We start from the raw sequence: 19,695 nt of genomic DNA, 5'->3' as shown, positions 1-19,695 counted from the left end.
ACTTTTTTGTTTTTTTTAATTATTATTATTATTATTATCATTATTTTAATGTTATTTTTATTTATTGCGGTTTTCTTCCGTTGCAAGTCGCGTCAATCGTACGGTTGTTTAGTCGGTTGCTAGGCGACCGTGTTGATAAACAACAACGTGTGTCGATGTTCGATTGAAGTTCGTATGTTTATTTTAAAAATTAATGCGTTAGAAACTTTTTATCAAAATTTTTTCCGTTTTAACACTTTGCAGAATTATGTCTAATCTGATCAGGTTAGTTTTAAAAAAATATTAACGTGCTGTTATAAAGGTTAATGTTCTTAATTGATCGGATATCGTCGGCACGATATGCTCATCGTTATATTGTTCTTTGTGTTAATCCGTATGTAGTTTCTGTGTTAAATATTCGTTTTCGAAACTTCGTATATCTTTTAAAACAATTAAAATTCCCTTTTATTGTCCTTCGACTACGATGAAGTTTAAACAAGTTTATATTCGATAAAACGATGCACATCACGTTTTAAAGCCTGCGTGTTATTTTACGTTCGATTAAAATTAAAAGCAAAATTATTTAAATCGTAAAATAAAACTTATAAAAGTCCTCGTTCTATTCAATTTTGTTTGTAGAAATGATGTTAATTTAGGTATAACATGTGGTGTCAGTAAATGTTTAGAAAATAAAACTAGAATAAAATATTCATATCCTACTTTACATGTAATTTTATACTTGTTCTGAAATAGGAAAAACTAGAATACAATATGATGTAACCATGTTGTTGTTTGAGTTTTAAAGTCTTAATATAAAAAGGAATAAGTGGTGGTTGACAAAGAAGTGTCCACAGGCACTGTGAACAGTAAATAAAGGGGATAGAGAAAAAGTTAACTAAATCAAATAGATGGGCTAAAACGAGAGATTTATTTCATAAAGAGAAAAACTGTGAACTTACGAAACAAAAGAGAACGTGGTGAGAAGGGCAGATATAAGCGATGAATAAATGTTATGTCTGGATGATTTATAATAAAGAAATAAAGAAAACTAGTGCAGTAATACTTGTAGAAATGCTTTCGTTTGCATGCTGCAAATACAGTATAATATATAATATATATAAATATTTATATTTATTTATACAGACATACAGACATATATATATATATATATTATATATATATATATATATATAAGTAGTTCTCCATATTTCATTAACATATATATTTTCATATCTTTAACGTAAGACGTAAGCATTTTTTATAGTTACGTTTATATAAATGTTTAAATTTAAACTTTATGAATGAAAAAAAAAACAAAATCATTTTTACTACCTGTATATTATAAATTATTTTAAATTTTACTTCTTAAATTATATTGTGTTATTTATTCAGGTTTAAGTTAATTAAATAATAAACTTTCATTATATATTTATCAAAATTTATATTAAATTTAAAAATAAACCTTTAAATTTTCATTATTTTTTTATTTAGAATATTTTATAGGCATTTTGACATTTTTAATAATTTAAAAATGAAATTGAATTTGATGTAAAATATTAATATATTAAGTTTAAATATAACAGTTATTAAACATAAATATAATATAATAAATAAAAATATATTACAAAAAATCTTTATTCAATATAAAAAAATATAATATACAAAGTTATAATATAGATTTTAATATCGAAATTATTACAAAAGTTGCTTCTGGCCCTTAGTATAATTATATTAATTAATTAATATAAGATTTTAATATATATAAACAACATACGAAGTATATTGTATATATGTGTATCCTGTATAAATTAACTAGTCTCTTGCTATATATATGTGTGTACAATGTGTACAGATTATATATATATATAAAATATTTATACATTGTACATATACATATGAAAATATAGGTCTATATATATACACATACATATATCCTCTACATATCTACACACACACACACTATTAACAAATATTTAAAATAAAATTTCCTATAAATTGGAATATTTTTACATAAAATCTGCTAATTTATGCATTTAATTATATTAAATATTAATTAATAGACAATATTTTAGTAGTTAATAACCGTGTTGATATTTCACGTCTCGCTGATCGTAGCTACATTTCGAGATCATATTCAACTAATTGTTAGTATTATTAGTCTCTAGTATAAGCATAATGAAAATTAATATGCCTCGAGATACCAGGCGAGTGTTTCCGCTCTATTTATGTATTAATAATGAAATCATGTTTGGTATATATGTTATTGTAAGCATTGTCATCGTCAATTTGAAAGTTCCGAAGATTAACAAGAAAAATGTTAATAAGTTTAATGATTCACACTAGATCGAATTTCTTTTCTAATAATAGAAACACAGCAATTTGCCAATTTATTTATTAAAGAAAATTCACTAAAGTAATGTAAAGGCAAAACAAGCACTGAAATTATATAATAAATTTTAATTTTTGCTAAAGATTTATAATTAAGAAATGTTTAATCGAGGGCGCTCATAAAGGGGGCTAGGAGGAAAACTTGCTCCTGAGATTTATGTTATAGTTTTTATTTTCTTTGCTGTTTTTAAAATAACAATTTATAAATCAACATTAGTTTTTGTAAGAATAAATTTATCGTAATAGTCCACGTACGACGAGACGGCCCCTCTTGTTTTCCTGTAAACCGTAAGCATGCGCTGCGCTGTTTCGAAGCAATCATGTTTTATAGGTAGTTAAAGTAATTGCTACTTTGTTTAAATTGTGTTTTATCCTCTCTAAAATCCTGCGGGCACTCTTGCTCTTTAATATCTAAATTACATTCAAATTGTCATCATCAAAGAATAGATAAAATAATTTAAAAATAGAAAAAGCATTATGTAATCCTAATTATGTGTGTCACAGTTTTCAAACATTTAATAATTCAAATAAAATCATCTACAAAGCAATATTTTTCATCAATTGGAAATATTAATCGACACATTCTGGTAAAACCTTTTCTGAATAATATAAAACTAATAAATCTTAGGTAATAGTTAAATTAGGTCGACATTATCATTATTATATAACAATGACACATCTATAAGCTTAATGAATTTCTATGATGTCTTCCTAGACCTATATATCGATGGACTATAAAACTACATTCAGTAGGCCTATATAGCTTACATAAGTTATTATTATTAGTATAATTGCTTATATTTCATTTGTTAATTCTAAATCTATAGATTAATCATTTAAAAGTTTATTTATAATTTGTAATAAATATGAAATACTGTTATGTTAATTGTCAGGTTTAAATCTGTACAAATATCCCAAAATCTGTTCAAGAACTTTTAAAGTTACTACATTAAAATATTTAAAATATTATTTTTAAAAGTTTTTATCTTTTAAATAAATTTTTAAGCATTAAATTACGCTCTGATTTTCACAAATATTTATAATGTAAATACTAGAGCGCAAATTCTTATATTCCTTTCGTTATTATATAATATATAATAACGAAAGGAACATAAGAATTTTATTGTAAAATTGCTAAATTCTTCTTTTCAAAAACTGTAAAAACGCGTAAAAATTGGGAAGCGAAAATCGGTTTTGAATTAAATTTATAGAGAAATTTTGTGCTATTAAAAAGTATTTTAATATATGTAGAAAAATCAGGATTTTCCAATTTCAACTACTAAAAAAATAATCCGTTAAAAATTGGCTTAGATGCTGTTAATTTGAAATAAAATATACGGTTTTTTAAAATTAATTTTAATTCTGGCTACATAATTTCAATCAGAATTTTAATGACTTTCTGTTGTTTTTAGAGATTTCTGTTATAGGAGTTTTAGGAAAATGCGACTTTTTTAAAAATCAGAAGTTACTAATTACACAGTCCATTAAAGTTTTTGGTAAAGATTCTAAAGCGATACTTTGCAAAAGAACTCGTAAAATAATGATAATGGCGAATAAATTTTCACTGAAAGTACAGGTATACCTCGCCTTACGTCGGTAATTGGTTCCAGGAGAGGCGACGTAAGTCGAATTTACTTGTGTAGTTACGACGTAAGTCGAACTACGGTGGAAAATGCCAATAATGAGCACTTAAAGACCGCTAAATAAGACGACAACACAGAAACACAGATGTTTTCGTGTTTCGTTCTCTATGATTTATGATGATTATATTAGCATTTACTGTAAATGTACTGTACATATTTTAATTTGATTTTATGTGCTTTTGACGCTTTTCTAGTGATATTACGACTTCAATATTTGTGGCGGACGGATGTAAAGTCGAATAAAATGACTCAAACTTGATTTTTATTTTTCCATATACTTTTTTGATAAATGACGTATAATCGAGAATGAAGTAACTCGAAACGACGTAATTCGAAGTATACCTGTATTAGTAGTTGGTATTGTTATTCTTTACTTTTCACGATCGTGACACGTTACACTATGGCTGTTTATGACAGAAGCTAACACTTAATGCTTTATAAACACTTTTGCAAGTAGTATTGTGCGAACAGTAATTAGTAAAGTATTATTGTTTATATATAAATACAGCTTTATATAGTAATATTTGCTCCGATTGTAATCTAAAGACTTTTTAGTATGTTGTAGGGTAAACGATACTGTTATTAGTCATTTCGAATTAAAACATCTTTAATAAATGTTCTATAAAAACTATTCTGGAAATATTGCATGGCAATATTAATAAAAGTTTTTGCTGTCAGTAAGTAGCAAAAAATCCCACAGGTCTTTCTGTCGTTGCGTGTGGCCATATACTATACAATTTTGTATTTTCGTAAAACAAGGCACATTTTGGACTAAATGATTGACGTTTGTAATTTCTAGATGTTGGCAATAGAAATACTATAAAAAACAAATTCAGTAAGTATAATATTTCCTGATTTTAATGCTATGTCATAGAATTTTTAAAATAAAAATTGCCTTTAGTGTCCAATAAATCAAAAAGTCTTTAAAATAATAATAAAATTATTGTATTTTTGTAATTATAATTTTGTATCGTGTGTAGCAAGTAAATGTTGATTGTAATTATTTTAAACTTATTAATAATATTACAATTAAACGTTATCAATTTTGGAAACGAAATAATTGACTAACATTTTTCACGAAATTCCTAACGGTTGTTTCTATGGTAATTGAGAATGGAATAATGTTTCGTAGACTGCTTTTGTAAAAATAAAAATAAAAAACTATTTAGAAACACGGAATCTGTTTATAATGTTATACAAAAGAATTCGCTTAATGTCTTTTTAAATGTTGGCATGATATATTTTTGTTTAGCACGCGAATCAAGATTAATTTTGTAATATGTCTTCGGAATTTAATGATAAACAATGTAATTAATTCCATATTAAATTTAATTTCCAGTACAGAAGTAGAAACAAGACCATACGTAAAACGATATAATCCGTATTGTCTAATCTCTAATTGGAACGAAGACATTCATTTGGCTGAGGTAAATTTTTGAATAATATTTAAAAACTTAAACTATAAACTTTAACTGTATATTAATAAAATATTTTATAAAATATCTACGTTAATACATTACATTTACTAATATATAATTAAATTTAATAATAATAACAATTTTTAATGTGTAAAATAATAATTTTCAATTTTAAAACATGAAAAATTAAAATAATTATTAAACTTAATAAATTCAATTTAACACATCGCTTGATAATTAAAGTACTTCACAAATTCAATATTCATAGATTAAAATATTATTCTTTTGAGGATAAGATGCCAGAATGGTTATAATCAATCATTCTAAAAACGCAATAACTAGAAATAGGCATTAATCATTATTTTTTTACCTTCAGATTATCTTTTCATACTCTCAAGAGGATTTTTATCTAAAGAATCGATACTAAATATAACGCAACTTAACTTTTAAACTGCTAGCCTATATAATTCGGGCCGAAGTATACAGTCTTACAGAATTTTCTCTTCATCATTTCATGGGTTGAATAGATATAAATCCTTTTGGTATATTTTGGTATTTTAAAGATTTCCTGATGCCATGCTTTTCTGAAAGTCCAAGCCTCGTTACCATAACAAAGATTTGGTCTTGCTAAACTTTTTTATAGGTGTAAGCGAATGTTTTTGATCGATAGATTTTATAACTTTGTTTACGATTTCTAAGGTTCTGGTGAATTTACTGATTTTATAAAGTATATCAGATTCTGTTCTGAAAGCAAGTTTATAGGCTAGACATGTGAATTCATTACCTATTTTCAATATTTTGTTGTTTAAACATAATAACATTATTTAAACATTCTCCAGAAATTATAAAGTTAAAGCTTCTATTTAAAACTTAAATTCAAAAACTCTTATATAAAATGTCAAAATTCTTGACATTTTATAATTGTGTAATCAAAATGTCGTACTGGCAAATATTTTATGAATACAGGTATTTCAAGTAGAGTATTTAAGATAGATTTTATATAATCATACCGTATATACGTACTAGCAGAAATGCCTGGAGCTGCTTGGGTAAAAGTAACAACATATTAAAATAAAAACCATATTATTTGGTTATTATAGCCTACCATTGTCTAGTTTATCGCGATACTTGGATGGTACGTATTGGTGCAATTTCATTGGTCATTGGTATTATTCAACAGGAAATGGTCATTGACTTTCGCCTATATGAGAACATAATTCGAGACATCCAAATTTCTTCTCATGTTAACTCTAACGTACCATTCACAGCCGAATATGAAATGTCAAACGACCAACCAATCAAATTGCGCAAAAAAAGACCAAATATTTAAATTTGGAACCCTCAAAAATTAAAAACATATTTTGTGCTCTCTGATAACTTCGTAATTTTCCTATTCGAATATCACTATTTTGTGCTCGGATAGAAACGAGGGCCTGTTGCGTGCGTGGGTTGAAATGAATTCCACCAAACGAGTCATTAATCTTCTCCTGGCGAGAGGATGAAAAGTTTCATTGCATTTAACCTTTGTAAAAACTAACATCTGGATATTTTTAAGAAATATGCTTCTAACTGTTAAGTATTCTTTATTTCGTTTCATCAGTTTTGTAAAAGTATATCAGATTCTGTTCTGAAAGCAAGTTTATAGCTATTCTACACGTTGAAAACATGCTATTCTATACGTTGTTTATGTTTACTATTCATATTTACAAATGTATTCGGAACACATTATTAACTGGCTTTCGAGCCACTCTGTCCATTTATAAATTATTGAACAAATCAATATGAAGTCATATGATTGTATGATTGTATAAATTACAATGAATAATCTTGTACTTATTAATATAATAGAAACAATTGGTTATTCGATTACTCAATCCAGTTATATATATTATAGTCAACAGAGCAAAAAGTGAATTAAAAGTAGCGTGAATGAAAACATTCACCATATAAATTCGAACATTTACATAGTGAACGATTTATAGATTAAAACGAGCAATTATTTATTGTGACATGGTCACAATGCCGGGCTGCAATTTTTAATCGTATTTTTAATTTATTTAATTTAAAATATATGCTCTCCATCTCAAATTAGTAGTGGATTGCCCCTGTACATCATACTTTTTCTTCAACAATAGAGTCGTGCCGATTGTCTATTAACTGCTTTCAGGGGAAAAGTTTTGAATTGAAATAACGTGACTTCTGGTTTGCATTGGAAGTTCGCATATAGTTACTTGAAGCCTCCTGATCCTAAGTTTTCTACATCTGTATCGTCTTTCATTTAACTTTGCTCGCGATATTAAGGGACGACGGACGACGGACGACGGACGACGGACAGACAAGTGGGAATTTATAGGTCTACAATTTTTTCAAATTGCAGCCCAATAACGATTTTAAGTTATTTTTTTATCATTTTTAATTAACATTTGGCTTTTATTAATTTTATAATTCAAATTTAATTAAAGTTTCCTTAATATAAATATATATTAAAATACAGTATTTAAAATTTTTAATAAAATTGTTAAATAAGTAATGCTTCGTTTAAACATCTTCGAATATTCTTACACATTCGCGACACCGGATTCAAATACACGGAATAGATATTCTGTGAAGCTTGCGAAGCTTGTAAATCAAATACACAGAATTGACACAGAATGGCTTTCAATGTAATATGGAAAAGTATTGTGTCAATTCTATGAATTTCATTTAATCGGATTTTTTCGAATAAGTGCTAATTGTGATGGTTGATAGTTAGAAAATAATATTGATACAATCTATTTTTACAAGTGTATATGAATATTTTAGTTTAGTTCCATGTTAATGCTCAGTTAAATCTGTATACTGCATTAGACAAAATACTGACTAAAGAAGTTAAAACTGTCGTTCACAATCTAAATAAATCATATTTATATAATATGGAGTTTTAAATAAAAGATAATGCAATAAAAGCTTTGTCCTAATTAGTTGTATTGATTCATTTGCCAAACCTCATCCAAACAAATATCATGAATCATCTGTCGACTTCATTACATTTACTATTTAACTACAGTGATATCTGAATGTATATCATTGAGTTTCGTTTATGCATTATTATTATTATTGCAATTAGGCTTTGAAAATATGTTTTATGTGAAATTTAATAAAAACCAGTAAATTACTTTATTTTCTTATTATATGGCTATTCAAGTGGTAACATTTTAAAAATGCAAGTAAAAAAGTCAACTATCCAAAAAATAAAAATAAAATTTGGAATACTTAATACTGTAGCTTATTGAAATATAAATAACTAGCAGGTAGGCCCGGCGTTGCTCGGGCGAAAGTAACGATAGCGAAGATTAAGATTATTACGTCATAGTCACAGAAGAAAAAGAGTAATTTCATCAACAAACTAAATATTTCTAAAGAAAGGTCGAATTTGAAAATCGAATGTTCTAATATTGTTCGATTTTCACGACGTGTTCTGATTATATCGTTCGATTTTCATCGAATGTTCTAAAGAAGAAAGGTCGAGAAAAACCGAACTAATCTGTTTAAATTTGAAAATCGAATATGTTCTAATATATTACTCTTTTTCTTTTTTTTCCAGAGCCCGTAAATCTTGCACGTCGCTTTTTCTTGTTCTCAATTGTTACTTAACACTTTGGTACTTAAATTTGGTACACTAACTGTGTACCAAATTTCAACTTTCAACTCCTAACCGTTCTAGCGAGTATTAAGATTATTACGTTATAGTCAACCTTACCCTTTTCACAGAATGCAAGAATTGGGTCCTCCCTGTTTCCAGACTAATTAGGGAATTTTTAGATGGGTCTAAAAATAGGTTCGATTTCCTGCAAAAACGAAAAAAACTGCATTTGCGTCTTGCACGTCGCTTTCTCTTAACACTTCCATTGTTGAACGTCCATTGTTGACACTTCCATTGTTGAAAATTCCATTGTTACGTAACACGTCCATTGTTACTTAAAACTTTCATTGTTACGTAACACTTCCATTGTTGATGGAAATGTTAAGCCTTAATCCTGTCCATCTCCCCCGTGGGGAGGAATTTCGAAAAATCCCTTCTTAGTGTGCGTTCTCGTGACGTACCCTAACTGTACCAAATTTCAACTTTCAACTCCTAACCGTTTCGGCTCTGCGCTGATTATTATTATTATTATCAACTCGTCTCGATTATATATATAGATTCCAAATTTTAACATTACAGATTTTCTCTGTCTAATAATTTAATAAATAATAAAGCAACGAAAATATTATTTGGATTTATTTCTTGGCACTAGCAGTGATTTTTCGATTCATTTTTCTACTCTTCTCTTGTGCCAAGAATTTGTGTGATCAATCGCTTGAGATTACACAATTTATTTATTTATAATAATACAAATAGTCGAAATAGAAATTGTCTGAGGACAGATGATTTCCATCCTTCAAACTAACATATTCTCTCAAACAGAAATAACAATAAATGTAATTTACATAATTAAATATTCATTCGTATTTTCTAATCATAATTAGAGTTTGTCTGAAAATTGATTGATGTATTTTGTTACGTTCGTTGACTATAATATTTTTCCGTTTTAGATTTTATTAATTAATATTTCATAAATAATCATAATATTATCACGGAATTGGCGTAAATATAAATAAAACAAAAGATTATTATTTATAAAAGTTTTGCTATAGCAATAACTTTTAAAGTCATTTTCTGTTAAAATCCAAATTATTAAAATTTTCAGCAAGGGGGAAAATGTTAGATACTTAATAGAATAATATTTATTGATGTATATTGATTGTATTATCGATTTTGCACTTTGTAATTATAATCTGTAATAAATAATGAATTAAGCCAAAAAAATATATTTCTTGATTCATAAATTTAATGTTTACAATAAATACGTCTACATTTATGAAAATTTGTTAGACTGTCATTCTTTTGTGTTTTTTGCAATTAAAGATAGCATATAGCATCGCTTTCAACTTAAATGATTAATTGAAATGTGTGTAATATATTGCATTAAATACTTTACACGTGCTTTCTGCATAATAAAATTGAATATAATAAGAAAGTAAGCCAAATGTTCAAGTCAAGATGCTGTATTCACTCTTCGGTTAATTAATTTAAGAGCTAACGATATTTAATTAAAGGTAAAATTTTTTCGTGTTTTTTTCGGTTTTTATACTAGCACACTAGGTATATATTTTTAACTATTTCATTCAAAAATATTTGTCTCGTATATTTGCATAATTTTAAAATTAATTAAACAATATATTAGGATTTTTGCTTAAATCACGAATGGACAATTTATTGTGTTGAAAAATTTTCATATGAAGAAAGACATATTTTATATTAATTTTTAATTTTTTGTTTTTTTTTTAAATTTTGATTGAGAGATGCCACAAATCATAATAGCTACAGTGTGTTCCACTAGACAACAGTCCCTATAAAATTAATAATTTTTTTTTTAAATAGCCACACCGGAAATAAAATTTACATCCGTCATCTGATAAACTAGGAACAAAATTTTTATTTAATGAAAAAGTAATAAATTTTAATTAATTATAATGTAAACATAGATCAACACTACTAGATTCTCACCTGTCAATGCCAATGACAAGAATAGACTCGTGAATAATTCAAAATCGACGAAAAATGCAAAGAATATTAGATCATATACCAACAAACTTTAAATAAGGAAAATACTAGTATAATTTTCATGATATATAAATGTTTATTCTGAAAAGGCTTTTACCGATAGGAAAAATCATAAAATTACAAACTCATCGAACAGTACTAATGAAAAGTGAAATGTTTGATACGAAGGTACTGTACTTGTTTGGTATGAAATTTTCATCGGACTTACGAAAGAGCTAAGAACTGAGATGGACACCGTGGAAATTAATAAATACTTCTTACTTTATTATTCACCATCCATACGTTATCATTCAAATTATCCAGATGCATTTCGCAAATTTCTTTGCCTCTTCAGTGGATATTACACCTTTACAACAGTGTTACATTTATATTCTATCAAATTTTCCCAGCATGCATCTACAGATAACCCGGTATTCAGATTGATGACATTTGCATAATTTTTGATACAATAATGTTCCGCGATACGTCTTGTTACAATATTTTCAAATTTATACAATATTTTGATATTATTTCTATTTATGATACAATTATTATTTTTACAATGTTGATACCATGGAGATTCACTTCGCCTCAGGCGAATTGCCGCTTCATGCTCTTTAACACGTTGTTCAAGCTGTCTTCCCGTTTCTCCAACATAGATCTTACTTTCTGGGCATGTACATATTAGTTTGTAGACGACTCCTGCTGTTTTCAAAGGGTCATGTGAATGTCCTACTATTCCTCTGTTTACCACATGAATACTTTTGCTTAATCTATTTTTCTGTTCGCCCACTAAGTTGACAGAACAATTATTAAAGTTATTTTTATATTTTTCATAAAACTTTTTAATATATGGTATTTTAATGTATAGGTTTTTACTTTTTTCTTCTTTTACATTATATCTACTTATTGTATAACAATTATACCACTTACGTATTACTTGTTGAGGGTAATCGTTAAGCAGATATTTTTTAAACAGATTTTCAGTTTCAAGTTCTATATGCTTCTGCAATGTCGTTCTGTTGAGAATTTTTCTTAGTTCCATTATAAAAACGTTTCTCTTTATACCTAAAGGACAGTATGATTTATAGTTGATTACTTTATTATTATTACAGATCTTTGTATACTTACGAAACAGTAGTGTTTTTTCGTTTCGTGTGATTGTAACATCTAAATAGTTAATTTCATTATTTTTCTCTTCTTCGTAGGTGAATCTAATATCATTGTTTAAACTGTTCGCATAAGTTTCGATGTTTTGGGCTGTGGTAATATTGGAATCATACAGGATTAATATGTCGTCTACATACCTGGCGTAGAAGGAAATACCTTGGAACTGGAAAATCTTTTGATCTAATGATGTCATGCTATAGCAATGGGCCTATAGGCCCAAGATTGCAATATATGCATGACATCATTAGATCAAAAGATTTTCCAGTTCCAAGGTATTTCCTTCTACGCCAGGTATGTAGACGACATATTAATCCTGTATGATTCCAATATTACCACAGCCCAAAACATCGAAACTTATGCGAACAGTTTAAACAATGATATTAGATTCACCTACGAAGAAGAGAAAAATAATGAAATTAACTATTTAGATGTTACAATCACACGAAACGAAAAAACACTACTGTTTCGTAAGTATACAAAGATCTGTAATAATAATAAAGTAATCAACTATAAATCATACTGTCCTTTAGGTATAAAGAGAAACGTTTTTATAATGGAACTAAGAAAAATCCTCAACAGAACGACATTGCAGAAGTATATAGAACTTGAAACTGAAAATCTGTTTAAAAAATATCTGCTTAACGATTACCCTCAACAAGTAATACGTAAGTGGTATAATTGTTATACAATAAGTAGATATAATGTAAAAGAAGAAAAAAGTAAAAACCTATACATTAAAATACCATATATTAAAAAGTTTTATGAAAAATATAAAAATAACTTTAATAATTGTTCTGTCAACTTAGTGGGCGAACAGAAAAATAGATTAAGCAAAAGTATTCATGTGGTAAACAGAGGAATAGTAGGACATTCACAAGACCCTTTGAAAACAGCAGGAGTCGTCTACAAACTAATATGTACATGCCCAGAAAGTAAGATCTATGTTGGAGAAACGGGAAGACAGCTTGAACAACGTGTTAAAGAGCATGAAGCGGCAATTCGCCTGAAGCGAAGTGAATCTCCATGGTATCAACATTGTAAAAATAATAATTGTATCATAAATAGAAATAGTATCAAAATATTGTATAAATTTGAAAATATTGTAACAAGACGTATCGCGGAACATTATTGTATCAAAAATTATGCAAATGTCATCAATCTGAATACCGGGTTATCTGTAGATGCATGCTGGGAAAATTTGATAGAATATAAATGTAACACTGTTGTAAAGGTGTAATATCCACTGAAGAGGCAAAGAAATTTGCGAAATGCATTTGGATATTTTGAATGATAACGCATGGATGGTGAATTTTTATTTAATGAAAAAGTAATAAATTTTAATTAATTATAATGTAAACATAGATCAACACTACTAGATTCTCACCTGTCAATGCCAATGACAAGAATAGACTCGTGAATAATTCAAAATCGACGAAAAATGCAAAGAATATTAGATCATATACCAACAAACTTTAAATAAGGAAAATACTAGTATAATTTTCATGATATATAAATGTTTATTCTGAAAAGGCTTTTACCGATAGGAAAAATCATAAAATTACAAACTCATCGAACAGTACTAATGAAAAGTGAAATGTTTGATACGAAGGTACTGTACTTGTTTGGTATGAAATTGTCTCGGCAGTAAGATAGAAATTATATCAACAACGCTATCAAATATTTAATTTTTTTTTTATGTATAAGAGTCAGTACATGATAATATATAAATTCAGAGACGCAATAACAAATGTAATAAAAATTTTAATATAATAAGGGAGAAACACGATTTAAATGAGTAACTCCAAAAAATATCGACCAGTATGACAATATCGTAAATGTGTAAATTAAAACACATCTTGACTGAATGCAGTGTATTAAATATACTGCATTCAGTCAAGGTATTATTAATTAATCTGCAATAATAAAAAAGTTGTGTTACTTTGGGTCAAAGAGCGAATTCAGTTGTTGTTTTAGCTTTTTTTTTTTTTTTTGAAAGCCGTAAATACATCATTATGAGACTTGTTTCATCATTCTATTTGTTATCTCAATTTTATTATTTGTATAATAATCGCTCGTTGACAAAGTTACGTACCCGGATGCAATTGTCCAATTACTACAAAACTCGGCATGCATCTGTCTCAGATAGGTGTGTAAATGATTACAGTTGTGTTCCTATTGCACGCCAGATAATGCCACCAGATTGTCTTAAAATCGCTATCCCAGTATCCTATAAAAAGGCACGCAGAGGTTCACTGTGTTCAGAATTGAAGTCGGAAATAATTTTTCGCTTTCTAAAATATCCCATGTTTTAAGCAATATCTTACTTAATTACCTATATTAAAAATTACATTTATTTATTATTATTTTCGATAAATAATTTATTTTAAATTATCCAATACAATATCAAATTAATGTAAATAAATCATTTTAATCAAGTGCTATCCTATTTATTTTTTATCACAATATATAAGATATTGTCATAGCCTGCGAAAAATAAATTTTATAAGAAACAAATTATTCGAAATATTTAGCATTTTTAATAATAATTTATTTTGTCTGTTGATTTTAAAATTATTATTTAAAATATTTGAATCGAAATCACGTAATTTTCGGTATAAACCGGAAGATCGTATATAGTTAATCGGGGTCTGCTGCCCTTAAACTTTCCATATCTGATCTTGGTGGTTTCGGCTTTCATCTACCTAATTCCGTTCTCAGAAAGACAGGCAACAATGGGAATTTATAGGTCAAATTGCAACCCAATTAGTAAAAAGTGATGAAAAATAGAAATTTCTATATTTTGAAATTAAAGGCAAAGACGTTAATGACGGTTAATGAGGCTAACTTTTTATTTTTGATATAATTCTCAACGTAGATTAGAATTTGATTTTATTCTAAATAATAATGAAATTTGTTACGTATTTTTGCACGGAAATTTTTATCACATTGCGTCGTGGCTGCATTGATAAGCGCCCACAACGCTTTGTGGCCTTTTTACGTTGCCAGATCGTTCTGGTTGATAATAAAAAGAATTTCGCTTCGTAGTCTAATTGAATATGCCAAAACGCGTCGTGCGCATTTTTGAAAGTGCCACGACACGAAATTCGCCTCGTAGCTGGATGTGAGAATTCGAAATGCGTTGTGGTCGATTTCTTCTGTCTTTGTGCCTACCATATATAGATTCTAAGTAATTCTATTCGCTGTTGTTTCACTGTAACTAGTTCAACTCTCCTAAATTGCGATTATAGTTGTAGTAATTTAATCTAAAACAATATAAATATTTAATGTGTTTTATTTTTTGCTTAAAAGTATGTACGTATTTTCGAATTAAATAAATCTTTTCTATCTTTATTTATTAGAGTAAAAAGGAAGAAACGTAGATAATTTTTATTAATAAAATAATTAAAAGACAACTTTAGTTTTTTAGAAAAATAAGTAAAAATATTTTAACAACAAACAGTAAAACAGTTTTATTTCAATTATCATTTTTTGAGAAATTTATTTAATTTCTTAGAGCAATTTTTCATTAATTATAATTGTTACGGTTGTCATTTTTTATTAAACTTTAAATAGTTATTGTAACGATTATGAATTATTGCTCAAGTAAAGTATTCATCATTAATTTTTAAAAGTGAATTGTCTACCCGAAAATTTTAATTAAGTCTTCCCGTCCGACTAAATTTTTTTAAAATGCAGTTGGAACAGAAACAGATTTTCATGAGCTATTATAAATGCATTAATCATGCAATATGAATTAAATACACAATTATAAAGAACAAAAAGAACTATATTAAAATTTATGTTTTTAATTTTTTAGGATAAGTTTCTTATAATTTTATGCATTCAAAATCGCTATTATTGGATACACAAATTAAGGGATAATTTTAGTGATAATAAAAATTATTATAAGCTGTAACCTTGCGCTAATGTTACGTTATACTAAATTATATAAAAGGCATTTAGGGCATTTAAAATATAGGTTTCAATCAGCATTAATAATTATCATTTTCTCATAAATTACATACTACGGAAAGAATAAAATTACCATTAACTAAGTTTCCTACGGCAATCAATTTTCATAAGGAATTTTTATGTTTTATAAAACTGAATTTAAATGACACTGATTTTGATCGAATGATTCCGAAGTAGGTCTATGTGAGCTTTAAGGTATGTAATTCAGTAATGTCAATAACTATTAAACACGCTATTTTTTCCACTGTATAATAGGGTGTTTCTATTTTATTTCGTATATTCAATTAGTTTTTATTTTGAATATTAGCACAAAGAATTACTGTCTCCATAACACGCGAAAAAAAATATTCGTTTTATAATATTAATGTGAAGCATTCGATTGTTACAGTTTTAAGTATTTTGAACACGGTTTACGTTTTGAGATAATTTAAATAGCTAAATCTTCTCATTTACATATTCTCAGTATGTAGGATTGTTTTCTGTAGGTAAGAAAATTCTGAATAGAGAGAGAATTTTTAAAAACTTTACCAAAAACAGTGAAGGAGATCCATAATACTGGATTTTTATATTCTCATCACGCCTAAAAATATTTGACAGCGTCAGAAAGACTTTATTTAAATGTTTGGGCTTATTTATAACGTTTATGCCCTCTTCAGACTATATTAAAAATGTAAAATGACTGTCCGTTAGCAAGTTTACGGTTATATCATTAACAAAACCAATCAACTTACTGAACAGAGATACGTTAAATATTTTGACTACAGCTTACCTTTCTAACAAAGCCTGTAAATTAAAAAAATCGTAAAATCAAAATTTAAAATTTAAAACATTAAGCTCACCAAAACACAGTGCAATTAAATTTTAAATCGGCGAATGTGACGATATACGAAATTACATTGTTTTAATACTATGAAATATGAACGTCTATTAGTATCTTACATATGGATCGAATTTCAAATTACGTTTTAAAATTGCTGCAAAATTCAAATTCAAAACTTCTTTCAAAATTGAAAGAAACGATCCACGTAAACACAAGACAATGAACCCTAAGTTACATATAAATGAGGTGTACAAAGGCATCTGCCGTAATATATATCAGTGCGAAACGACTAATTTACATATTTAACATTGATTTTCAGCAATTGTGGATATCTAGATTGCTTATTTATTTCCTTATAGAAAATATTTCCATATAAGGAAAATAAGTTTTTTTTACGTATATTCTTTTCTATTTTTTGTTAGCTTTTTATTCATACTATATCTACGTGCCAATATGTGTAAAGTACAGTATATGTATATCTGTGTATATATAATGTGTATATCATGCCTTTTAAACGCATTGATATCAAATGTTCTCTTATTCTGTATTTTAATGGTGTAAATTGTTCTTATATTGATGAAAAAACGATCTATCTTATCACATTGAAATCTATATATTACACCCACCTTCCAATAATATAAATCTTTAATTGGGCTGCAAATCTTTAATTGAAAAAAATTTGACCTATAAATTCCCAATGTCCTTTCTTAATCTCGAGAACGGTGTTAGATAGATGAAAGTCGAAACCAGATAAGGAAAGGTTATGGGCAAGAAGTCCCGATTAACTATACACGTACAGTACTTCTGGTTTATACCGAAAGTCACTTTATTACTTTATTCCTATTCAAATATTATCCCCTGAAAGGAGTTAGATAGATGACCGGTACGACTATATTGTTAACAGGAAAAGTATAATGTACAGGGACAAGATACTACTAATTTGAGGTAGAAAGGATATGTTTTACATTAATAATTATAAAAAATATGATTAAAAATTGCAGCCCGATCATATTGCGATTAAAAAAAGCAGTTGAAGATATAATAGATAAAATATTATTGAATAATTATATCTTCAACTTTTTTTTAAATGCAACGTCTGTTGTTCTATTAATTGTTTTTAATATATCCATTTGAAATGTATCATATTTAATATAATTAAACCTAACTTGTAGGCGTAAATCCTAAAAATCTACACAAATTTCAATAGCATTTTCCGGTAATTTGAATAGGCTAATTGTAGATGCACGAGAGACAGCATACATCCTTCTACAATGTCTTTATTTCGTTTATCGAAAAAGTTTGCGCAAATAATGCTCTATTTTAAAAATGGAAGGTTCAAATGAATTCGATCAAAGAAATATAATTGATAGATTTTATAGTGAAAATTGCGAAAATGGGAAGTCTTGTACAATTGAACATTTCTGTACAATGGGGATTCGTACAGTGTACAGCATCATTTCAAGAGTAGAGAAAGAAGAACGGGAAATGGATCGAAACAGGAGGAAAATAGCTGAAAGGAAGAGGAACCAATTGGAGGAAGAAGTCATAGGAAAAGTTGGACAAACGCTTAGAAAATTGGGAAGAAAGTTCAAAATTCACACGGACGTGTTCGCCAGATTCTGAAGAACATTAAGTGATTCTGAAGAAGCGAAAGTCTACTCTAAAATGCATGACGAAGCAATTTTCTACTCAAAAAATCCTTCTGCAAAAGCTGATCGATGGAATCTCGGGGGCGTCAATCTGGACGTGATTATGGATGTTTCATGTGGCTGACGTATTTATCAATCATGACGTGGTTATGGTCTATTTATATAACGTGAATCCTATAAATGCGACCACTAAGCGAAATATAAAATTTTGTTTCGTAACAAAATATTTTTTCTCGGATTGTTACATAATATCAATGAATGTAGTTTATCGTTTCAGTAACTAAACTATTCCGCAGTATATAAATCACTTTAATTCAATGTAAATATCGATCCAAATAATAAGACCAATATTTCTTCTGAATAAATTAGGAGTAATAACTGTATTTAATTTGTATTAAGTAAATTATTATTATTATATTAAGTGTTAAATTATTTAATACACACTATATTATATATTTGCATGAAATGAATACATTAATTTTATTGTTACATTTAATATGCTTTATATTTTTAGAATTTAATAGTTAACCAAGTAAGTCCGAACAATCATAATAATATTTCGCAGCCATATTAATATAATTTTGACAGTTATTATTTAGTAAACCACGCCCTCGAGGAATCCCAAAAATCTAGAACATCAACTTAACGTTTAGGGTAGACAGAATTATCATTCTTTAACTTCACGAAGGAACACTGCTAGGAACTAGGAACTGTCCATATCCCGCGCCATATTTCCGAATATCTTAAGTTTTCGGAAAGAATTCGTTATTCAGAATATCAAATACATCTGCTTTACTCGGGAAGGTTACTACATACTACATATACTAGTCAGCATTCTACTCGTATAAGTTTGCATAATAATTCATCGCCATAATAATGTAATAGTAATAAAACAGAGTGAAGGAGTTATCCTGTACGTTACACTCACCCATTCGATGTGTCAGAATTTTTAAATTAATGGATTATTTCGTGGTATCTCATTCTATTGTTATATAGCGATTAACTCTTCTACACACACGTTTAACAGTTATAG

At 27.6% G+C, this 19,695-nt stretch overlaps 1 protein-coding gene across 2 annotated transcripts in view; it reads left to right on the top strand.

Moving 5' to 3' along the window:
- LOC136979220 (cilia- and flagella-associated protein 161-like) overlaps window positions 1-19,695 on the top strand; it is a 42,895-nt gene that overhangs the window by 1,814 nt on the left and 21,386 nt on the right. The window contains exons 1-2 of one of the 2 annotated variants that reach the window (XM_067275161.1): window positions 106-264; window positions 5,350-5,437. In XM_067275161.1, coding sequence (XP_067131262.1) covers window positions 248-264; window positions 5,350-5,437 — 105 coding nt within the window. In that variant the 5' untranslated portion in view covers window positions 106-247. Of the gene's footprint in view, window positions 1-105; window positions 265-5,349; window positions 5,438-19,695 lie in introns of those variants that run through there. The other variant, XM_067275163.1, reaches the window with a different exon arrangement.

This window comes from Centruroides vittatus, unplaced genomic scaffold, assembly GCF_030686945.1.
Source record: "Centruroides vittatus isolate TY-2023 unplaced genomic scaffold, ASM3068694v2 contig_596, whole genome shotgun sequence".
NCBI classification, from domain to species: domain Eukaryota; kingdom Metazoa; phylum Arthropoda; class Arachnida; order Scorpiones; family Buthidae; genus Centruroides; species Centruroides vittatus.
The sequence above is the reverse complement of the archived record's forward strand: the minus strand, read 5'-3'. Positions and strand labels throughout refer to the sequence as shown.